The 23,222-nt window shown below is 47.2% G+C and overlaps 1 protein-coding gene across 4 annotated transcripts in view; it reads right to left on the reverse strand.

The window, feature by feature from the left end:
* Positions 1-5,879: 5,879 nt before the first annotated feature.
* LMO1 (LIM domain only 1) overlaps positions 5,880-23,222 on the reverse strand; it is a 56,239-nt gene continuing 38,896 nt past the window's right edge. For all 4 annotated transcript variants that reach the window (XM_082760842.1, XM_082760841.1, XM_082760840.1 and 1 more), the window contains 3 exons: positions 20,607-20,820; positions 10,400-10,525; positions 5,880-6,246 (listed from right to left, as the gene is read on the reverse strand). In XM_082760842.1, coding sequence (XP_082616968.1) covers positions 6,141-6,246; positions 10,400-10,525; positions 20,607-20,812 — 438 coding nt within the window. In that variant the 5' untranslated portion in view covers positions 20,813-20,820 and the 3' untranslated portion in view covers positions 5,880-6,140. The remainder of the gene's footprint in view (positions 6,247-10,399; positions 10,526-20,606; positions 20,821-23,222) is intronic.

Below are 23,222 nucleotides of genomic sequence, written 5' to 3' on the forward strand. Positions count from 1 at the left end.
TGGTGAACTGATTTGTTTATTTTATATTCTTAGAAAGGGCTGGGTGCTTGAGCTGCCCCGTGAGTGCTGCGCTCCTGGCCACTTGCTTCCAGGGGCTCGATGTCCTCTAGCTCCCCCCAAGTCCCAACAGTGATGAATTTTAAGCTAAAAGGCCAACAAAATTTATTGTCCTCCATTACTCTAATACAATACAATTTATTTTTAAACAGCTTCTCTCAGGCAAAAGCATGGCGAAGTGATTCACAACAAATTACAGCCTCCGCATGCAAATCCGAGCACTTCATATCCAGCAAGTTTATAGCAGCGAGGGTCGTCCCGCTGGCTGCCGTGCAGCTCAGCACGTGTAATTACCCGCAGAAGGGGCTAATTAGGCTTTGCCTGGGAGAGCTGGCAGTCGGGACAGGGTAAATATGGGGACCAAGCACAGGCAGACCCACAGGGGAGACCAGTGGGGGTTAGGGACACAAACCAGAGAAGAGGTTGAGCAAATCACACTGGATAAAGATGGTCAAATGTTTGGGAGGTGAGGGGGAAGTGCAGGGACTGGTAAGGTGGGGAAGATGCCCTGTGACTCCCATACCTGATCTCTGCCCTTCAACTGTGCACTGCAAGGCAAAACCAAGCCCACGTCCCCTGTGTGGGGCACTGCAAAACTGGGGTGGTCCCAGAGGGGCTGCGGGGAGCAGTGCTCCTGGGAAACACCCTCCCGAGATGTTATTTCAAGTCAGACATCCCCACAAGCAAAGCATTGCCCAAGGTTAATTGTGTAAAAGTTGCCTTGCATGCCTTGACTTCTTTTTTTTTTTTTTTTCTTTCTCAAAAAGAAGCAGCCAGCTTGTGCCGTGTGAGAAATAATTTTTTTCCTTCTGATTTTTTCTCATTGTCTGTTGAACATTTATAAAGTGAAGAAGCCAGCGGCAAAGTATGTCAGAATTGTCTGTTAAGGGGTTAACATTTGTAAGATGAATGCTGTAAGAACTTTTTTTTTTAATTAAAAAATATATTTCTAGAGCAAAAACACAAGCAATAAAGAGTGTTTGCCTGTTGGGAGGCTTGTTTTGTAATGCGGTATGAATAACCAGCTGACAATCCAGTTTTGTGTTTTCTCTTCGTATGGCCAATGGCCAAGAGCCAGCCAACTTTATTGTCCTTGAAATGTCATGATTTTGAGTATGCACAGAATCCTTAACTGCCCAAATTACTGCATAACATTCCTTTTTATTATATGGCAACAATGTGATCCTGGGCTCAAAGACTTACTAGTTAAGAAGATTATGTGTTTTCCTTTTTCTGTTTTGTTAAAGTGCCAAGTCTTGCATTTTTGGCATCTTCTAAAGAATAAAATGTCTTCTGAAATATTCTCTCGGAGCACAGAAGTTACCTCAGAGGAGCTCAGAAATACAGGGCTTTTCAATACTTTCTCATTTACTCAGAAGTTCAGACGCATTTCTTTTCCTCAAAAGCTTCCAATTTTTCCCCCTTTGTGTGTATTGACAGAAAAAAGAAAAAAAAAAAAAAAAAAAAAAGATTGTCCTTCATAACTTTGCATTGCTTTACTTCACCACTAATTTATTTCTCATCCCCTCTCTCCTTTTATTTTACTTTTCCCCTTTCCCAAGTGCTGGTGAGCCAGAGCCCGTGTGGGATCCCGTGTCCATGCTTGGCATCGCCATGGCCCTGTCCAATGGCCGTGGTCCCACCACGCCAACTGGCACCAGTGAGCATGGGTGGATGGGTGGGAGCCTCCACGGCACCGGGTCCCCTTCCCAGAGCTGTCGCTGCAGCCCATCTCCTCCAGCAGCTTGCTTTGTCGCGGGGAATGAGGGCTTCTAAATATGTTTTCACCAGCTGACATTTAAGTATGAATAAACAAGTGTTACGCACGCACTAAATATTCATGTTTTACAACACAGCCATTACACCAAGGAATTATTTATGAAGCTGCTGTTCCCCGGTGGGGTGAGGTTACGCAGCAGCCCGCGGGCCGGCTGGAGCCGCCGCAGCCCAGCAGGCATTTTGGCATTTCTTCTGGGAAAAGGCTGGGGTTCTCCAGAGCCTCCTCTAGGGCCCACAGGCAGGGCACCCTGCTTTGAAGGATGCTGTGTCCTGGCCCTTTGTGTGCCCGTCTGCACTCCTGTGAGACCTTCCCCCCCACAGGACAAAACAATATTAAGAAATAAGAGTAAGAAGAAGAAAGTTATGGCAAAGGCATGCTCTTTCCAGAAAAAACACAGCACAAGCAGAGGCATCCCACCATGGCTTTTGCCTTCAGTTAAATTTCGGCACTGACAGGAACACAGGAGGACCTGAGCGTTGAGCATCACCAGGGCATAGATCTGTCAGTGGGGGCAGCCCCATGGTCTGGCCTTGGAGGGTGGAAACCCATTTCTGAGCTTTTTCCCATTCACACTCTAATAACTATACTGCTGATGAAGGCTGGGGATAGACACTCATGGAAAGCACACAGAAAAGTGTTTTATGGGGTGGAAAAGCAGGGAGAGACAGCCTGTGCAGGCCCCAAGGGACCAAGCACTTTGCCTGCTTCTGTGCTGAAGGCAGACACGAGGCAGCTGCCCAGCCAGGCCATCTTTAAACAGCGAGGTTTTTGTGAAATATCACCGCCAGCTCCTGCGGTCCCTGCAGGGGTGCCAAGACCTTCAGAGACCAGCCCTGAGCAGTTCCCCCCCACACCACACAGACACGAGGGGCAGCAGGTGCTGGGGGTCCCTGGGGAGGATCCCCTGTCAGGCACCACACGGGGCTGCAGCCACAAGGAGGGCTTGGCCCCCTGATCCCCAGGGACAGCAGGAGGGCTGGGGGATAAAACGGGAGGCAGATGGAATGGGGACAAGCAGCAGCACCCTGCTGCCATCCCTGTGCCTGCAGAGGGGCCGGGGAAGCTGCTGGTGTCAGAGGGGCCCACTGCCGGCCCTATGTCTGCTGCTCTCCGTACTGAAGCCATTTACTGTACGGGTCGGCCACTGGGGAAAACCGCTGTCTACGGCTCAGCTACATTACTGGAAGAGCAGCAACTGTGTTTGTGCTGCTCTGATTGTTGCATTTCCAGGACCTGCTATATGGTTTTTGAAACACTCCCTCATACAGCACAGGCCTGTCTCCGTGGCTATTAGGGCCGTGCCCCTCAGCCTGCAGCAAAGCCATGCAGAGCGTGGCATGAGCAAGCGCTGCTTGGCGTTGGGACACACAGCTGGTAAGGCCGTAAAAGAGGGCTGAAATGCAAATACAGTGTTTCTTGTGAGGTAAATTAAGCTAACAACGTGGTAACAAAGCGCTGTTAATATTAGATTAACTTGTTTGGCAAGATGTGAAATCGGGGGAGCTGAATTGTTGATAGCCGAGCGTTCAATAACGCTAATGCTGTTCAGGGAAGTATGACATCCCTCTGAAGTACAGATGCATGCACAAAAAAAATTAAGACTGGAGGAAGAGCCAGAATCAGTACAGCAATTACACCAGCATTAAAGATGAATAGAGAAGAGGGTTGAGATTTTTGATTGCCTTTAAATACTGGCTTGTTTTAATCTTAAAATCAGACTGTGCTGTGATCAGCCATTAGGCCTAACTGAAAAAGAGAGACAGAGAAAAAGGTCCCAGATTCCAACATTTGCAGTAGGGACATAAGATACCTCTTTGATCTGAGATAAGGAGGCAAATGGCAGATAATTCAGAAGTTAGAGCCAGCTGCGTGCGCTCCGGGACGACTTTGGAGTGATGGAGGCTTGGGCAGAGGGCTCACCCGCAGCTGCAACGTGGGGACCGAGGCAAAAGCTTTAATGTCACAGTGTATGCCAGTGGTCACTAAACTGATTAAGCAGTGGTTATCTTTAGCAGTAAAAAGGCGATCTGCTAATACTAAATGATTAGGGTCTAAAATGCCATTTACTCTGCTCTGATTCCTTGAATGAATATTTATGCCAAGTGATGACTCTAACACCATCAAAAGGTTTTCCTGCTCTGTTCTTTAGAGTGGAAGTGATTATTCAACAGCAGGTCTGCACTCCAGCACTTGTTTCTATTAAGCAAATTTGCAGTGTTCAGACAAAAAAAAAATAAAAAATCACGATTGCATCACCCTCCTGGGATTTTTATTTTTAAAGAACTTGTACTTCCAACACTCCCAAGGGCACACACTGCCAGAGGTGGGCTGTGTCCGCGGCACAGACACGGGAGAGGGTGACACAGATGCTGCACAATTTCTGCCTTGCATTTTGTGTGAACCCACCCAGGATTTAACCAAAACTTGGGGTCTAGGAGGGGCTGGGGAAAAGTGCCTGCTCCACTCCCTGCTCCTGTTTTTGCTTTATGGCAAAGGGAAAAAAAACATGTTATCCTTAACATTATGACCATGAAACCTGTGCCTGGAGCAGTTTTGACCACCAAGCTGTAGATCCCCTTACTTTGATCTTAAAGCTTTGCCACTATGCTGTCAATAAAATAAAAATTTCAGTGGGAAAAAAGTCCAGGGAGGAAAAACTCTCAAAGAAAATACCTTCACTTTGCTTATGTGCTTGCTGTGTCGATGCCAGCCAGAATCACAGCCCCTTGGGTCGCTGGATGACATCCCAGCCAGCCCAGGTCCATCTGGGGACTTGTGGATGTACCAAGGCCCTGCTCACACACACCAGGACCATTTGCACTCATCCAGTGGCTCAGAATTGGGATTTCCTGCTTACGTGACCCCCTTCTCCAGCAGGTGCCTGGCTTTGGGATAATGTCGCTGTGCCTCTTCCAGCTGTGTGAGGGAAATGTGGCAGCTGAGGAGCTGTTAGCCAGCATTAGGGTGCGCAGATGGCGAGGGGCCAGCAGGCTGCTCCCAGCAGGGTGCTCGAGCCCTGGGCACCCTGCTGCTGCTCCTGCTGCGGCCCCGGCATGGCCAGCCGTGGAAACCTCTGCATGAGGAGGGCTCACTCAGCTCTCTGTTGGTGTCTATTTATTTGAGGGAAGGGGGAAAACACAAGGAAAAAGCAAGACAACAAAGTGGATGGGACTGCAGCCACCTTTTACAGCTCCTGGTGCACTGCACTGAAGTGACACTTGCCGTATGAAGAAATTTGTTTGGTATAGCCCAGGGCCCTGCACACGAGCTGCATAACCTTAAAAATCACTGCACAAAGCATCGCAGCAGGAACACAGGTCAGAGCTTTTCTGGGGGAGATGTTTCAAAGCCGCCCGCTTTTGTTCTGCCTGAGGTCAAAGCCTCCAGCAGGGAGTAAGCGAGGAGTGCTGCGGGGCAGGGAATGCCGCAGCCGTGCCGGGCTGCGTTCAGCCTGGACATCAGCCCTTGGACAGACCTGGACAAGCATTGCCCCACAGGAAAAACCTCACTGCATGTCCAAGCCTTGAAATCATTGTTCTGCTCAATCCCTAGGGAACGGCTAGGCCTGGGGGAGCCTGAGGCCAGAGCAGGCCCATGAGGGCCCTCCCGCTGGAGGTGCCCTGCCCAGCTCCGTGCGGCTCAGCCCTAAATCAGCATTTGGTCGCTGTCTGCATGGGCTCCAACAAGTGGCACTGACTGCTCCCCACCGCCACCACCCCCACAGCGCTCCCTCCCTACTGTGATGTAGCACGGCAGCATTTTGGAGGAGTCTTGGTGTGGCTCACACTGCAAGGTTTAACCTTGCAGCAGGGACTCGTCCTGGAGATCAGATGTGCAAACTCCTGCCTCTGCTGCTACGCACACAAGTCCCAGGGATACGTGTTATGTATTTACAGAAGTGTGCTCACCACCAGGCATGGGAAATAAAGGTTCCCACCGCATGAACAAACCACAGCTAAGATGACCAGCAAACATTCATAGTTTTTAATTCACACCAGTAATAAAATTGCATTACATTTTTCATAAAATAAATGTTCCAGTTTATATACAGAAAACAGACTGTACAGAGCCCTCCCCCAGACCCCAAAAACTCACAAACATACAGGCAATGCAGTGCTCAGCTAAGCAGGCACAACTGTACATCTAAAATTGTAACTGCTTTGTGTTGGGGGGGAAAAGTACTACAATGTATATAGTCCTCTCTGGACCAAGAATTAAAAAAATATTGCAGGCAAGCTGACAGACGCCTCGCTGCTGGTGCGGCCGAGCGTCCATCCACAGTGCTCCAGCGAAGCAGGGTTTGTTATTGAACCTGGGACTCGAAGCTCCCGTTCAGCTGCCCTTCCTCATAGTCCATCTGACACAAGATCATGTTGTTCTTCAGGAAAAATTTGTCTCCCACACAGAATCTGGAACACAAAAAGAATCAACCTGTCTCAGTATAAACAGGATTTTTTTTTTTTTTTTTTTTTTTTTTTGAACCAGGTGATTTTATTACAGAAGAAATAGAAACAAAGGTTTAACTTGTCCAGCAAAAGACACCCCATTATAATAGCAAAGGTAACACCTTGCCTTTGCTGCACCCACGGGCTAGAGCAGAGGATACCTGAGGCAGTTTGGGGCCAAAGGCAGGGGGAGGAGGCCAGGAGCAGCTGAGAAGGCTATCCCTGCAGATGGGAGGTTTTAGGAAATCAAGCAGGTGATATCTTACGCAGAGCCTATGTGAAGCTTGTGCTGGTATCCATATTTTCACAGCTCCCTCAGGTGAGGCAGTATTTACACTAATTTCCAGGCAAGGACTGGCTATTAAGTCCTTCCTCACCCCCTTGTGTACAGTGCTGAACAATAAATAGAAATTTCCTGATAGCTGGACTCCTAACCTTTATCTTCATTGAGCGAAGGGCACTGCTCTCTATATACCATGTAAATTGTTCTGTTTGTATTGAGGTTGACAGAGAGGCTTGTGATATTTAACAATTTTATTTGACCATTAAGGTCAAAAAAGTTCCACATATAGTATCTGAGAGGTATAAATTGACAGCCCATAGCTTTTTCACCCTGTCTGCTTGCTCTGGAATTAGAAGCTAATCTTTTCTTCTTAAGATAACACACGATGCCCTTCGAGCCCAATCCAGGGGCTGTTTTTTGCCCACCATGCTGACAGGATGATGGCCGGACAGAGCACAGTGCGACCTCAAACGCCGCATCCCGTAACCCACAGCCTCGTGCCGGAGGGCAGCTGATCCCACAGGGACACCCCGCTGCAGGGCCACGAGTTTAGGGGGTGCTGAAGGAAGATTGGGGGAGATGATCCTGGCCTCAGAAGATTTAGAGGACCTCAAACTCCTGCTTGCTCTTAGGCAGAGCTCTGGCAGGGACATTGCCAGCTCCTTGTCTAAAACACTTTCTAGATTTGTAACCCAGCTACCTATGGTCAAAACATCTCCACAGAAGTGCATGTTCTGTGCTACAAGAGCAGGAGTGGTCATTTTAGAGCTCCTTCAAATGTCTGACATGAGGACAAGCTGCAGATAAGATGACTCATTTGGCTACAGTACAAAGAGAAGTGGGAACCAGTTCTCACTTTATATGATTTCACTGGAGACCTACCTTCTTCCCACTGTGGCATGTGCTTTGGTAGTTCTGAAGTTCATCTATTTATCTGTATTAAAAAGCTCAAAATGAATCTCACTTTAAATTAGCAACTTTTAAGCTAAAAATTGTATTGTGCACACACTCCAGAAAACCACATTCCCCACCAGCAGTTTACTCACTCTAATTAACAACACAGCAGCTTGCGTTCCACTGCTTGTCGTTACCCTAAGTACAATATAAATCTCCAGGAAGAGAAACACAAAAATGGCTCGTCCCCAGCATCATCACCAGCTGCCTCACGTCAACCCTGGTTTGGGTCTGAAGGAGCAAGAGAAGCTGGAGGACTAGGGAGCTGGAGTACGTACATGTGGGAGCACTGAAACACACAGCAAGGGGCACCCAGAGACCCCCTGACAGTTTGGGAGAAGGGCTTCATTCACAGGAAAGGAGACTTTGCCTCTTTGCACCTGCAGACCCAGTCTTGAAGCTAATGAAAACACTGCATTCTCTGTATAAATATTAGAGACTTTGCTGCACTGGATTTAACACTCTGTACACAGACACAGCCTAGCTAATAAAGAAGGGTAAGCAAGCTGGAAGAGGACTACAGGAGAGAAGTCTTTACAATCAAATCTTTGCATAGCTGGAGAAATAGGCAGGGTTACTGATTCCAAACTAGCTTTGGCATCCACCTTTGCAGTTTTGACTCAGGTTTACTTAAGCCCACGATTCTGCTTCAGCGTGCAGTGTTGCTGTTACAGGAACACTTTCAGTCTGCCCTTTCAGGCCCAAATCTCTTGAGGATAAGTCATAAGTGTTTGTAGCTTTCAGATCTAAGCCAAAAATAACAACTTACACATAGCTCTATGCTGTCTACTCAGCACGTCTTTCAGAAAAACTCAGCTTGCCCCAAACCGGGCAAATCCCTCGTGCACCAAAGAGCGACTGTCAGCCAGGTGGGACTGCCTGGGCCCTGCCAGTGGCAGCGTACGTGGGGTATGCGAGGGGCAGAGCAGGACTGCACCTTGCTCCGAGGGCAGTAACAGTGCCAGCAGCCTCAAAAGGCAGAGAGCTGCCTCTGAGCCTTTGTAGCAAGATGAAATTTCAAAGAAAACAGCTCCCATCCTGAAATGGAAACTAGGCCGTACCAAGCCTTTACGTGACAGGAGGTAGTGTAAAGCAGGGATGTGGTGATAAATCCTCATCCTGCAGGCTCCCAACACTGCTGTGCACACAGACCAGAGGGGCTGCTTGCCTCTGCTAGGAGGGATGCATGAGATGCCCCCTTCCTAGTGTCGGGGGGAGCCTGGGAGCAGCCCTCTCCTGCACTGGGGAAGGAAGCCTGAGCCTGAGGGCCGAGCTCAGCAGCACCGTGCAATGTGCCCAGTTCTGGAGAAAAACCTCCCAAAGCAGCAATTTCAGCTGTGTGAAGGAACAGCATCCTGGGGAGGGAACGGACCAGCTCTGCCTGCAGCCACATGCTGCTGAACAGCGACCACAGCCCTTGCAGAAGTGTAGCTGTGAGCAAAACGAAGAGCGGGCAAGTGGTTCAGCGATGCTGCTGGCGAGCAGCGGCGGCCCAGGGCCAGGAGCCACTAGATGTCAGTGCCGCCTCGGCGCTGCCACCGCGCAGGGAAGCCGCCAATATTAATAGGAGAGTTTTCCACCTCGAGCAAACACCGCCTCCGTGCTCAATAACGTGATGGAGTGCAACCACCAGAGCTGCAAACCGCTCCTCTAATGCTCCTCGTCCCTGCTCTGACACTCCATTTATCCCAGCGACCAAAATCCCCATCAATGGACAGGGAAGAAGGACCAGGCTCCAGTTTGCATGGTCCCATCGGGTTAGTGGGAAAGGTGGAGGAGGTTTGTGTGGTATGGCATCCTGTAGAGCCATGTCATTGGAGGTCCTACTGTGGCTTTTGTTTTATGGCAAGCAAGTGGTAAATGTTTAAGTCAGGCTTTATCTTGACTTTCACAGAATAAAGGTCTCCATCCTCCCATGAGTTTTGCCATCTTTTGCCCCTTGCTGTCTCTCTCACGCCTTCACACAGGCCAAATCATTGCCTTCTAGTTTGATGTAGTTTAATCTTCCACCAGTGTAGAAGATGCATCGTGTGCCTTAAGCACAGCCTTCGGCTCCTGGGCAGGCACTACGGCTTGTCTAAATGAGCAGCAAGAACAGCAAGTGCTTTCGGTTCTGTCTTTGACCAGGCTGGCTGGCTGGCTGTATCAAAAAGGGATACTGAATTACATCTGACTCCATGGGCTTCCATGCTGCCTACAGTCACCAACAAATAGGGCACTGGGATGATTTTTCACAGCCCTCCCAGATTCAGCTAGCTACAGATAAGTCCATGGGAAAATTTTGCATGCCGCCCATTGTTATACACTTTGATATGCATTTTTCACTGGGTTAAACCCAGCAGAAATACCCAAATCCCATTTAAAGTTGCACCAAGATCCCCTGTTAATTACACAGCAACTTAGGGGACTTGTTCCTAGTGCTGGAAAGGGCTTATCTAGAGTATTGTTCTCCTGCTTCTCCCTCTTTCTCCTTCTTCTCAGCCCTCCCCAGTTTTGAGGGTGCCAGAAACCTTATTTAAGCAAAATAAAATTAATCCGTTTGCCAGAGGACATCCATTCTCCATCATCTGTGTTCTGCGAAGAGGGTAGCTGCTGAAAGGACGCTGAGGCAGTTTGTTTTATTCAGCAGCAGCTGTGCTGCGTACAACAGCATCCAGATCTGCAGTCTTTATGCCCCTCTCGCCCCCCCAGCTCCCACCAGCTCCGGGGGGATTTGCAGGAAAGGCCACAGGTACTCACACAGGCAGCCTATTGCGCCAACCCGAGCCGTGCCAGCGGGCTGCGAGCCCCCAAAAGGTAGTGTGGGTCATACATTTCCCTGTTTTGCAGGCAAAGGTATAAATTAGCTCATGTTTGTGTGTATAATAACTGTGTCCTTACCGCTGGTTGCAGAGCTGACAGGCAAAGCAGTCCAAATGGTAAACATTATCTCTGGCCCTCATCACCATCTCAAAGGCAGGGATCAGTTTACTGCAGGCAGCGCAATTCCCGGTGGTACCAAAGAGCCTGCCAAAGAAGCACAATCATTAGAAGCCATTTTAATTAAATGGTGGAAGGACTAATTAAGTGTAATTAGCAGTATCAAATACTGTATTGCACCAATAAATAGAAGTTGCAGTCTCCATTTCGCTGACCAGCCAGTGTGCGGGAACTTGGGCTAAAACTGCCTGGTGAGCAGGCTCTGATTGTCAAGATGAAAACTTCATTTGCTTTGCAAGCCCAGGGCTAATTTGCTGTCTAATGGAGAACAGCATTAAACACTCGGTGTGCTATTTCGGGGCTCACAAAATTTCAGTCAAAAGCTCTCTTTGCCCCCGGGGCTGGGGGAAGGTGCCTGGAGCTGTCCTTCCTCCTTGCTGTGGCCATGGGCTGGCGAGCTGTGGCACCCCTGGCCAGCAGCGCTGCCGGGGGGCTTGCCAAGAGCCTTGCTCACCTGCTGTTTAAGAGGCAAAAACACAATTTCTCTAGCAACGAGCACCAGAGTGTTTGGCAAAGCATCTCAAGGAGGGCAAGCCCTCCTCCCTGGCTGTGTCCCCTCCTCTGTGTCCCTCCCGGGAGCCAGCTAAGCCCTTCCGCCGAGGCCCAGCCGGCGTGCTCAGCCGTTCCACTTCAGCTCCCTGGTGCTCGAGGACAGCCCTACAGCACTGGAGGCTTTGCCACTTTCATCTTGCCTTTCACTATCTGTCTCCCCAGATGTCTGCTGCTGTTACAGCTCCTGCCGGGGGACTCAACCACGATGGCAGCATCCTTCCCAAGGCCCCGATCTCCGAGGAGCTCCTGCAGGCCCATGTAGGCCACCACTACGCGAAAGCCAGGCAAACCAGCCGGGGTGTGAATCAACAGGCCAACAAAACCACGTTCCACCTGCATCTGTGGTCAATACACACATGGCCAGTTACTTGGCTTTGGAGATGACACGAGCTGTGCTTGTGCAAGGAGGTGTCTCCTGCTGCACGGCTGTGCAACGCGTCGCTGCCCACAGACAGGTCTGGGCTCGGGGCTCGTTTCAAGCCACTGGTTCTGGCTGATTCCACAACACACAGACGAGGAGCATCAGGAAAATCCATAACCAATTTCTAAACCTGCAATTTGCCAAGCTAATCAATACTAATTATTACTGGCCAGTAATTGTGAACTAAACCACTCAGCGATGTTATAGAAACCTCCGCATAACTCTCCCGCCCTCGCTGTGCTGTGCCACCAAAGTTAGCTTGCTCCTGAGCTGGAGAAAAAGGCTCCCCTTATATTTCATGGGAGGTGGTACCAGCAGCCTTTCGCCCCACCTGCTGGGAAAAGCCCGAGACTTCCTCTGAAGCAGCAGCAGCATGTTTTCCCTGAAACAACAGGAACCAAACAGAAGCACTTGTGCTACAATGGGGCAGGAGAGAAAAACTGCAAAGGGAGCGCTCCAAAATCCTCCCCAAAGACTCCATCACAGGAGGGCTGAAAGGCAGAGGAAAGCCCCGGCACTCAGCACCCGCTCGCAAATCAAACCCTGATGCAGCCATCCGCGTTCCCTCCCTCCCCCAGCGTAGCTGCGCCCTTGCACGAGTGCCTCCCTTCAGCAGAGCAACACCTGACAACTTTGCTGTGGTTTTGCCGTTTTCCACAAAACCCGGTGTACGTTTTTAGAGTGCCCAAGTCACAGCAAACTCGGAAAAAAAAAAGAAAAAAAAAAAAAAAAAAAAGAGCCCAATACATTAGGCAGGGAAACTGGGAGGTTAATCCTAGATTTGCTCTGTGCCCAGCACTGCTACGCGCACAAGTATAAAATATCCATTATTCATTAGCATCACAGTTGTGTGGAGCTCAATCTAGATTAAACAAAATAAAGGGGCCCCAGACAGCACCATTTGCATTGTTAAGCAGGCGCTTTTCTTCAGCCTTCAAATAGGAGACTTTTCTAAATGGAAATGATGGGGAAATTTGGACAGATGTTCACTTAACTATTTAAACAGTTAGCTTAAGAAACATGAAAAATGTATTTGGCATCGTATTCACCTGTCTCCTTTCAGGGGGCTGGGGGTAAACCAATTGTTAAACAGCTTTGACTGTTTGCATAAGATCTGAAGCTTATGTTCTGTCCAGCTGAAATCGTGTTGCCTTCTAATGTCTACATAAATGTAGCTCCCAGCTAGTCCGTACGCTAATCTTTTTCTCTTCCATCAAGTTTCACAGCCCTCCATCCCCTGCCTTTCCCAGCCGATGAACATTTCACACTTATCCTAGCACTTCCTAATTTTAATCTGCTTTTCAGGGAGTGACTTAGAGCACTGTATATTTGGCATGCTTCTAAAAATATGCTGCAACTTGTAGCTCAGTGAACATGAAACAAACATTTTTTTAATCTGCTCGAACAAAATGAACACGGACTTTTGCCTTTTTTCCTCGCCTGTAAAAAAAATAAAAAATAAAATAAAAAAAAATTGCCACCTCTGATACCTACTTACCCAGCAGCTACTTGAGCTGAAACTTTCTGAGGTGGGGAGCTTAACATTGCTGGAGGAGGGAGAGGAAGAAAATCCTCCACCACAAGCCCCATCTGTGGTTAAATTTAAAATAACCCCACACGAGCACACTGATCTGCATTCTGTCCCCCAGACACCTTCGTAACAGATGCGATACTCTCACACACTCACGCACACAAAGTTTAAGCGCATTAGAAAAATCTATCAGAAGATGCTCAGCATCTACTTACCAGCTTGGTGCCATTGGCATAAAAGAAGCTGGAAATACAGAAAGGGTTCGGTCTGGAGTTGTTTTGCTGCTTCTAAAAATACCATTTTTTTTCAATCTTGCTTTTGAAGATAAAAGGCAACAATTTTTAAGTACAGATTTATTCCCCCTTATGTAACAAGGCAACCTAGCCAGCTTGTAAATAAGCACAGACTATGCAGATTTAAAATTTAACACAATTAAACTTTTACCCTGTGGTAGTAATTATGTTTAATGGCTCTTAGCCTGAACTTAACCATGTCTATTGTTGTCAGCCAGTCTAAAAGCAGGAGTTTGTCCAAGGACAATTTTCTGTAGTTTATAGGCACACTAAAAACCCTGCTACGCGCTGTTCTCATTGGCCATTGATGTCAGTGTGTATAGTAAAAATTAAAGCTAATTGGCATACAGCAGCAGCAGCGAATGCAAATGAATTAATGGGAAAAGAGGGGAGAGCTCTTGGAAGCGGTATGCAACTGTTGAAGGATGTTTTTTTACAGAAAGTCTTGTTTGGACTGAAGTATAGTCTTCTGCACAATGATCCAGACCTCATGAGCTCTGTGAATACGCCTCAAGTTAGTTCAAGGTATTAATTCAAGGTATACCTAAAGTCATCAGCACCCTGCAGGTCTGGGGGGAGAAGAGAATGGCAAAGGGTGCATAGTGTAGGAAAATGGGTAGAAACTTCTTATAAAATGACATTAAATTTAGCACCTTTTTTTTTTTTTTTTTTTTTTTTTCCTTCTCAGACCAGAATGTACAAGTTGGCTGAACTGAGAAACCAATTACCTATTTCTGTCATCACTACAAACAACGAGCTGTGTTAGTCACTGGCTGCAAGGAGGGAATCCTCACTCCTCCTCCTCTCTGGCCTGGTGTCTGGCTAGCTTGTAGCTCGCAAGCAAGGAAGAAGAATCTTCCCTCTGCATAGAGTGAAAATTTTGGAGCCGCTGACTTCACTGAAGGAAGCAAAAAAAGAGGGACCGGGATAAGCACTTGTAAATAATGAATGGTACAGAATGGATGGGTTGTGAGGGTTTTTTTGTGTTGTTTTTTAAACAATACAAGAACAAGACAAGTTCAAAATTAAACTGCTGAGTTGAGACTGATAATTCCCCAAAACAATAGGCATTGTCAACAGTGAAAGCTGAGAATTATGAGTTGGAAAAGGAATAAACACTTATCTACAAATAAGTACCTACATTTTTTACATGCAAGTAGTTACCTGCACAACTATATTTCTCTCCATATTTATATACCCAATTATCTGGATAGATAGGTTTTTGAAGAGGTACGGACCCCATGCTCATACCCTTTCTCCAGCTCGTAGGTAAAGCAGGTTTTCCCATACCCCTTTCCCTTCCTGCCCTGTTTATTCCCTGTTTATTTCCTAGATCTATCAGGACCGCTTAGAACCAGGCTCACTTCACCTACCTGGAACTCATTGCTACGGAAAGAAAGGATTTCCCCCTGTACTACTTGAAACAAACCAACTCGCCTTACAGTGAGGATAGCTTGTACCAGCTTTCAATCAGAATTTTTCCTGTCTGAGCGTATTATAAATATACTGAGCTACACATCTGGTTTGAGCAGAGTACTGAAGGTGCCAATAATTGCAGGGAAGCCTGAACATCACTTGAAAAGATGAAAAGGGGAAGCTTAAAAGCGACTTCAGACCTGAGGTTCCCAACTTCCCTGTAATCAGCATTTGTGTAATATTCAGAGAAAGCCTTCACGAGCGGCATTTCAGCAGGGTAAATACATCGTAGCCGGTGCACCCTCCTCTCCAGGAGGGCTGCAGTGGGAGGTCACATCAGCTGCAGGAAAGGAAATGCATTTTGATACTGATGAAGCTCGTCAGGCTGTCCTCTCATGATGCCTTCAAGTTCAGTCCAAAGGAATTTCCATCTTGCATGCCCAAGGGTTTGTCACTCCCAGACGGCGCAACGAGAGGACTTAAAACAAGGGCCCCTGGCTGGGTGACCACACTAGCTCTGAGATCACTGGGCATAAACTTCAAGGTTGCTCAAGGGCATGTGTTTTCAGTTGAAGAACTTGTACGAATGTTCACTTATTTTTACTCCTTTTGTCTCTTCCTCCATATTTTCTAGAGATATTTACAGTGGGCCTGGGGCTCTTATCACAGGTAGAAGTCCTGGTCTTCCTCTCCTGTCCCAGCCTTCCTGTAGTGTAACTGATGCCACTGGCCTTACAACCCATCTTGGCTGCCTCTGCAACTGCTGAGCACTTGTTGAGCACCTCCTCTTAGGAGAGTTTAAGAACAGCAGTCAGAAAGCTGCAAGTTTGAAAGCACAAGAGGCACGGCAGCATTTCACAGCCGGGAAAAATACTCCACATAAGCCTTCCGCCTCACTGGGAGGTGGTGCAGGGAAAAAAAAAAAAAAAAGAAAAAGAAAAAGAAAAAAGCAAGAGAACAAAACATACGTTGCTTGTTTATCCTGAAAAGCACAGGCTGTGAGGAACTCCTGGACCAGATAGTATGAAGAAAAAAAATATCTGTGTTTTAACATCACAAAGCACAGCAATGCTGCCAATGCCAAGACACACTGCATTTTGAGCCTAATTAATCCTCCTTAATCTGTACAGATACCAAGTGTAGAAGTGAGGGTATCCTATGTAGCATGCAAGACGCTCCCTGTTGCGATGCAAGAACAGCACTTCGATTTAGCAGCACTTGCAGGCTCTGAGCAGACACCATTTGTTCAGGCACACTGCATTTCTGCCTCCCCACCCACACTGAACGTGTCCCGTGAAAAGCAGGCAGTGCACACATGCACACTGTGCCCCTTTGGGGGAAAAAAAAACCTGAAATATCTTCCTCCCTGCCTCAAGGGGTTGCAGATGCAGCAGTTTGTGTAAAATGGCTTTTCATAATCCACAACAAAATTACGCCCTGCACCTCTGCAGGAGACAGGACAGTATCAGACACAGAGCAGAACATCTAGAGGGCTGCCAGAGTGATTCACTAACAAAATGAACCTGCTAGGGACATTTAAACAGAACAAAACCCAGTATCCAACAACTGGAAACCCCAGCACTGGACAGGTGGCTCTTCTGGCCTCAGAGATGCCCGTGGTGGCGTGCAGTAAAGGTGGAGTTAAAGCCCCCAGGATGCAAACAGCACCGCAGTGTGCCAGTGCCAGGGGTGCTCTGCCTGCCCCAGGCACTGACACCACGCTCGGGTTGCAGCATCGAGCCATGCTGAGTTTCCAACGCTGATCAAAAACCCGTGGGCAGCTGGGGAAAAGAATTTCTACAAAATCCACTGAGGACGACATCAGGACTTCCCAGAAAATCCTCTCTCTTACCAATTCACCATCATTTTTTAATGCAGATTTTGCACTTTCTTTAGAGTCTAATTAAAGCCCTAATCAATTTAAGCAATGGAAAACTTTCCCAACACCAGCACAGCAAACATGCCGCAGCAACTGCTGTGCCCCTGTCAAAGCGATCCTGACCCTCCTTTCCTCATGTGAGGGCACCACACCGAGTAAAAAGGAAAAATTACATTCTTCATCAACACATCACAGCAAAACTTACGTTGTCAGATCCTCCTGGGAAATCCCGGTGTGACACCCAAGCCGTGCCCGTGACCTGGAGCTGGGTGAATGTTTAATTACGCGCGGGAAGACGAACGCGACTCTGCTGCACGGGGGCTGCGAGGAGCCTCCTGAGCTGCACGCTAAGCTGCTCCGTCCCTTAAGCAGCCTCTCCAACAGCATTTGCTTATCAAAAATAATTAGAGGAAGAAATGCTGGAACTGTGATTATGAAACAAATGGTAAATCTATTTGCTCAGATGAAATGTATCGAAAGATACATCTTGACACAGCTGGAGACTGAGGTGATACCGCAAGGATAACAACTCGAGATCCAATTTCATCTTTCATGATTAAAAAATGAGCAAGAAAGCGTTTTATGAAATGTGAAGGTTAACAAATGTTCCTTCACAAGCAATGACGACAGTTTATCTTTCGAAACAAATGATCGGGCTGTGGTCTGCTAGCAGCTCCTGAAATACATTTGAAAGATTTTCAAAGATTTGCCCGCTGAGGACGACTGCGCACGGCGGCCAGCCCGAGGCGGCACCACCACCACCACCACCACAGCTGGCTGCGACACGGAGGGCAGGAACCAGCTGCTCCCATCACAGCACCATGCCCCGTGCCGGTGACAGAAGCCCCGACATCTGACCCCAACCCTGGTGGTGGCTGTAGAGGAGACCCCGAGCAGGGCAGGGTAAAGCACATCACAAAGCACATGTTCCCCAACGCCTTGATCAGGCGTTGGACTTCTGATATGAAAGATGCAGGTATTTGCAATTATGGCCTCAAAATCAACCTAGCTTTTAATTTTAGCTTCTCAAGTGATGGTTGACCTACTGAACATCAGCACGGTATTTGACACTGGACTCATTCGAGGCATACAGAAGAAGTGGTCAACAATTCCTTGACTGTCCTCCAAGCACAGCACTCACTTCTTGATGTGAGTACAGCGTGAGGTACAAAACCTTATTTTTAGCAATGAATGCTGCTAAAATTTGGCGAGTAGAATAAATATCATGACATTTTAGCAAGGTAAAAAAGCTGTGGATAGAGACTCTAAAACTATATTAAAGGGAAGGAATTAAATATGATGGAAATGGGTAATTCTACAAGAAGAACAATTCAAATTACCAGGAGTGAACTGACAGAACAGAGGATGGTGGCAGCAACTTCAGTTCCTTCTATTAATAGAACTAATAGTTAAAATTGGGAGAGAAAGAAATTCTATGCATAGAAGGCAACAGGAGATGTTTTAAAGTAAAAAAAAAATAATAATAAAAAAAATCCTTTATGCTTCCATAAAACAGAGGGCTGTATGGCATTGCTCCTTATTGCTATTCTAGGACCCTGAGAGGGTTCCTTATCAGCAGGAGGACAGAACCCAGGAGTGCAGCAGAAACCCCCAAAGTGAGTATCAACCTGAACTTAATTAGCAAGAACACAAAACATCACAGCTGTGAAGCTGGCTGAACAGCTGAATGCCAGTTAACAGCTGCGTTACAGAACTTACACTATTCCTTCCTACCCAGCTCCAGGTCAAATTTCCTGGGTTATGACAATTACAGAGCACCTCCCAACAGCAACAGAAGTAAAATATTTCTATTGGTCAAAGGTGCTCTAAGAGACTATATTACTCATAATACCTAACGTTTCCTTAGCACAGAGAACGTCTAGCTCAGTTTTGCTCTTCACAATTTAACAATTCTATGCAGATAGTAACAGACTCCCCCCCTTGGCTGGTCAGGGATTATTCTAACCCAACAAATAAAGGCAGAGGAGCCTACAAAACCCCTTTCAGGTCCAGGACAAGTTTGCTTCGAAGACCCACTGCTGCTGTGACAGAAGCTGCATGGCCATGGTAAAACACTATCCTCAACTGTTGCCTTCCATATTTCACATCACGAATTGCCCTCTCTTCTCAAAGCTGGGATGTGGGCTGCTTCTTGGAGTCTGCAACTCCTGGCTTCTTTCCTACCTCTAAGCACAGACTTGTCATGTGCCCCCCAAAGTTTTGTCATCTACGGCCCAATGAGAAGATCCCAGATTAAGCTTTTCTACCTCAAAGCAGTATTCTTGTGATAAACCACAGAAAGAAAGAGATGTTCCACAACTGCAGTGATAAAAAGTTCTTCCAAGTTTAACATCATCAATATTGCTCTCCTTTGGTAGTCTAACATGTCTGATTTGATGCTGCATGTTATTTTTGTTATGAAACTAAACCAAATATAAATCAATACAGTGTTCATTAAATGGATGGGTAGCTTGTAGGTCTCAAAAAGCAAATGTGAATGGGAATCACCACCCAGCTGATGAATTTCTAGTAGGGTTCTGCAGCGCAAGGAAGAACACTGAGTATCTGTCTTTCAGGTCAGAATAAAATTGTTGTTTTGTTTTAAAATTAAGTAATCAAGTGCACATATGACAAAGTCTAGAGAAATTATAAATGATAAAAAAAGAGGAGGGTGGCTGATGGAGAGACCTAGATTGTTTGGCAAGCTGGGTGCAAACAAGGTATGTGTTTTAAGACCATCACACATAAAGAAACATTCCAGAAGCTAATGCAGCCTGTACTTTCTGGAAGAAAGATTATTTCTAGAAGCAGCTCTTCTGAAAGACTTCGGGGGTTCCTGTGATTAGCAGTTAACACATTTCAACAGTGCGCAAAAATCCTTGTGTGGACAGGATGTTTTTGTATACTGCCTTGCTGAAAGGCAAGGTGGCAGCTCTCATATAGCAGCTATTAGACTTATTTCTTCTATTTGGCTCCATCTTGTTTTAGAAAGAGAAACTTCCCTGTTTAAGTTTGCTCAGAAAACTTTTCAGGAATATGTTTTACACTGAAATACATGAAGTATCTGATCATTGGGACCAACCTAGCCACCGCCTGCACACCACAAGATCAGCCTCCCTTTCTGAAACCAGTGTGGTGGGTTTTGTTTTGCTTCAGGTGTGTTTGCTGGTTGAGGTTGCACAAGAAATACTGTCAGTGCTTTAGGAAAAAAAAAGAAAACAAACACTAGCTGGATATCAAGTACGTCCTTCTAAAGGAAAAATAAAATAAAACTTGGAGTGTTTTGCAGTGTGACCCTCATAAGAATGGTTGCATTAGGGCTGCTGCCTTACTAAAATTCATTTGTGCTTATCTAAAGTATTTTGTGCAAAAACCCTATACACACTAGGCAAAAAATCCCATGTGTTGTTATGTATTGCAGACGCAGACTGTCAGGGTAGCTGTAACTCAGAGTTAGCATTGGTCTCTGCAGACTACCTCATGAACAAAAAATTTTTTGAAGTTGATCTGTAATTTTGGAGTGTTTTGCTCTGTTTACTTAGCAAAGAGACAAGAGCCCCATGGGAGGAACCTTGCTGAATATAAGCACTAAAAGTCTGTGTAAAAGTCAGCACTGAAAGAGAAAAGAAAAAGCTAAAGGTCTGGTCAGATCAAAGATTCATAGAAAGTCAGTCGTAAAGGAGCACAAATAACATCATAGATATGCAAGAAGAATTAATGGCCTTAATTTTCTCAGCAAGCCCTTTTTGCTGTTTGTTGGTTCAGAATAACAGAGTTAAGCCACGCCATCCTCCTTCTATCTTGACCTAAAGATAGGATGACACCTCACTGACTATACTAGGTATGTTGAGTGCAAACCAAAAGCCACGCTCAGACAGGGAAGGAACTCCAGCCTCTTCGGGGCAGGGCTGACCATGCACAAGTACACATTTTCACAGTAGGGGGCTAGAAAGACAAACAGCTGGCAGCAAACCGAGAGGCTTTGGGAAGAGCCCCCGGTACATTCCTCTATTTACCTCAGGTAATCTCTGCGGCAAAGAATGAGATTTGCTTTTGTGTAAAGAGTTGATCCAACCTCTCCAAGACGACAGTCGCAGCAGGCACACTTCAGACAGTCTTCATGCCAATACTTATCCAGGGCCTTCAGCAGGTACCGGTCCTTGATCTTCCTGTTGCAGCCAGCACAGCCCTTCTGCTTCCCTTTGGGTTGCACGGATAACATCGGCACACCTGCAACACCAACACAGCAGGCACGTTAGACAATACCCAAACAGCTCAAAGAGGCTGCCTGCATTCGGGGCAGCACCGTGAGCTGGAGCAAACACATCTGTGGCCTTCGTTACAAGGATCTCCCACTGCAGGAAGCCGAAGGCCAAAGGAAGGTAAACGTAGGCTTCGTTTGCTGTTGCGGGGTAGGCAGGAACTTGCAGGAACACACTTCTTTCCTAAGGGTAGGACTGACACAAAAGCACCAGACTTTTTTTAATTAACATTTCTGCAGCAGAATAAACTGGCAGCCATTTCAACATTTTTTCCCCCTCATTAGTAGTACCCTTGCGCTGTTAATTACCGGCCACAGGCAATTACAAAGATCAGAAGGGACGCCAGTGCGCGCACCCCAGCCCAACAGCTTGTCCAGATCAAGCTGGGGGGGGGGTGTGTGGATGTACAAGATGTGGTATGCTGCTGGTTTCCCTCCTTTGTAAACCCCACTGGCCACAGAGGCCCCACTGAAGGCTAGAGCCATCCCTGGGCTGCTCTAAAATCAACGCTACTCAAAAGCCTGCTGGACTGCTGAGAATACCCCAACCAGAGGCTCCCGGCCAGCCATGAAGCCACCCTGCTTTGGGAGCATCAAGGCAGTGCCTCCCACCTCCTCTTGTACCCCTGGAGCAGGCAGTGAGAAGCCAGGCCTCTTCTGCCCTCCAGAAATCCCTGCTGGGGCTGCAAAGCAAGCACGAGCAAGGCGAGAGGTGGTGACAGGACACTCAAGTTCCCGAGCTGGAGAAGGGCCCTGGCTAGAGCAGCAGGGGTCACTGGTTGTATACCCTTACCTGAAGTTAAGCCACCATTTCTGTAGCAAGTTGGATGTCCCAGAAAGTAGCGGCTTTATAATGGAATTACGAACAGCCCCTTACCCTGAGTGGAACAAGTCAGTGCCACTGCAGTAAGTGACATCTGCTGCTTGCCTTAGAAACCAGGGTGACCCAGTGGTGGCTAATGCTCAGCACATGTAAAACCTACCACTCATACAGCAATAATTGCTTTGTCAGAGCTGCAAGCAGATGACAATAGCACTTAAGACACCTCTACACAAACAGCGAGGTATTGATCCATCTGCTATCAAAGTGGTCTCAGCAACACGGAGACAGGTCAAGTAACATTCAAAAACTCTTAAGACTTAAAGAGCCCTCCTGCTTTGCTGCAGCACGCTCTGCGACACTGGCAAAGTCAATACTCGCAAACTTTTATTGCATATTTGCCACTGGCATCAAAAGAATTACGTGAAAACTTAAGCCTGTTTTTGACTACCACACATGCAGCCCAGAATGGCCACTCACGCTCGTTCTGCCAGAGGTCCCATGAGAAATTCCACACATACAGCCACGGAGAAATACACTTTTGGGACAGAGGGAAAGATGGGGAAGTCTGAGAAATGCGATACGCAGCACATCATGAGAAAAGACTGCCTTATTCTGAGATGCGGAACGGCACAAACACAAATTTGCATTTGAGAGCTGTGTAAGGTTAGCACCAGTGATGAATGAAAATAGTTAGCACTTACAAAAACTAAGACCTAGAGATAAGAACTGTGTTTTTAGATAGGAGCCCTGGACACCAGTGAGTCATTACACCCCCAAAAGCTGGCTCTCTGAATATGAGCTGCATACCCTCACACGCAGCAGAGGGCTTGTTAGAAGTGGTGTCTTCATGCCATTCTGCTTGCAGGCTTTGTTTCGGTAATTGGTGGTTCCTGCATCTGGAGATGCTGCAGGTTTCAAAATGCAGCTTCTGGATAACCCTCAGATCCCCTCGCACGAGAAGTGCTGCTTAGATGAGGTCTGAGACCATCTGTGCAACTCAGAACATGTCTTCAGCCTGACTGCACCTCCCAGGCCCCTCAGAACCTGCGTGCTGTACCCCTGGATTTCCAGCTGCCTTCACCCGGACCGAGGGGTCTCTTGAGACCAGGGCAGCCGTGTGGGGCTGAAACCCTGTCCGGACCATTACAAGACTGTGGTTTGCTCATCACAGCAGGTTTCCCAAGCGGTAAGCAGGCCTGGAGACAGCAGCACCACACAGCCACGGGCTGGCTGCGTGGCGGCGGTTCTTCCCTCAGCGGCCCTGGCTGCCCTCCCTCCCCGCTGCCGCCTCAGTTCCCTGCCATTGCAAGCACACCATTGTCTTAGGAGAGGCTTTTGCGAATAAGGGGAATGTAACACTTTGATTTTCTTCTAATAACTAGCAAAGGAACAGATATATATATTTTTAAACAGTACCTTAAGCAAGGAAAAAAGCTATGTATTTGGTCAGTGTTCAGCAGGGGGCTTTCTAATGAAAAAAGGTACCATTTCAGAGATCATATGATGTTCAAAGCTGCTATTCCCACTCAGATAATAACGAGCAAGGTC

This window comes from Aythya marila (assembly GCF_965140915.1).
Source record: "Aythya marila genome assembly, chromosome: 5".
NCBI lineage: Eukaryota > Metazoa > Chordata > Aves > Anseriformes > Anatidae > Aythya > Aythya marila.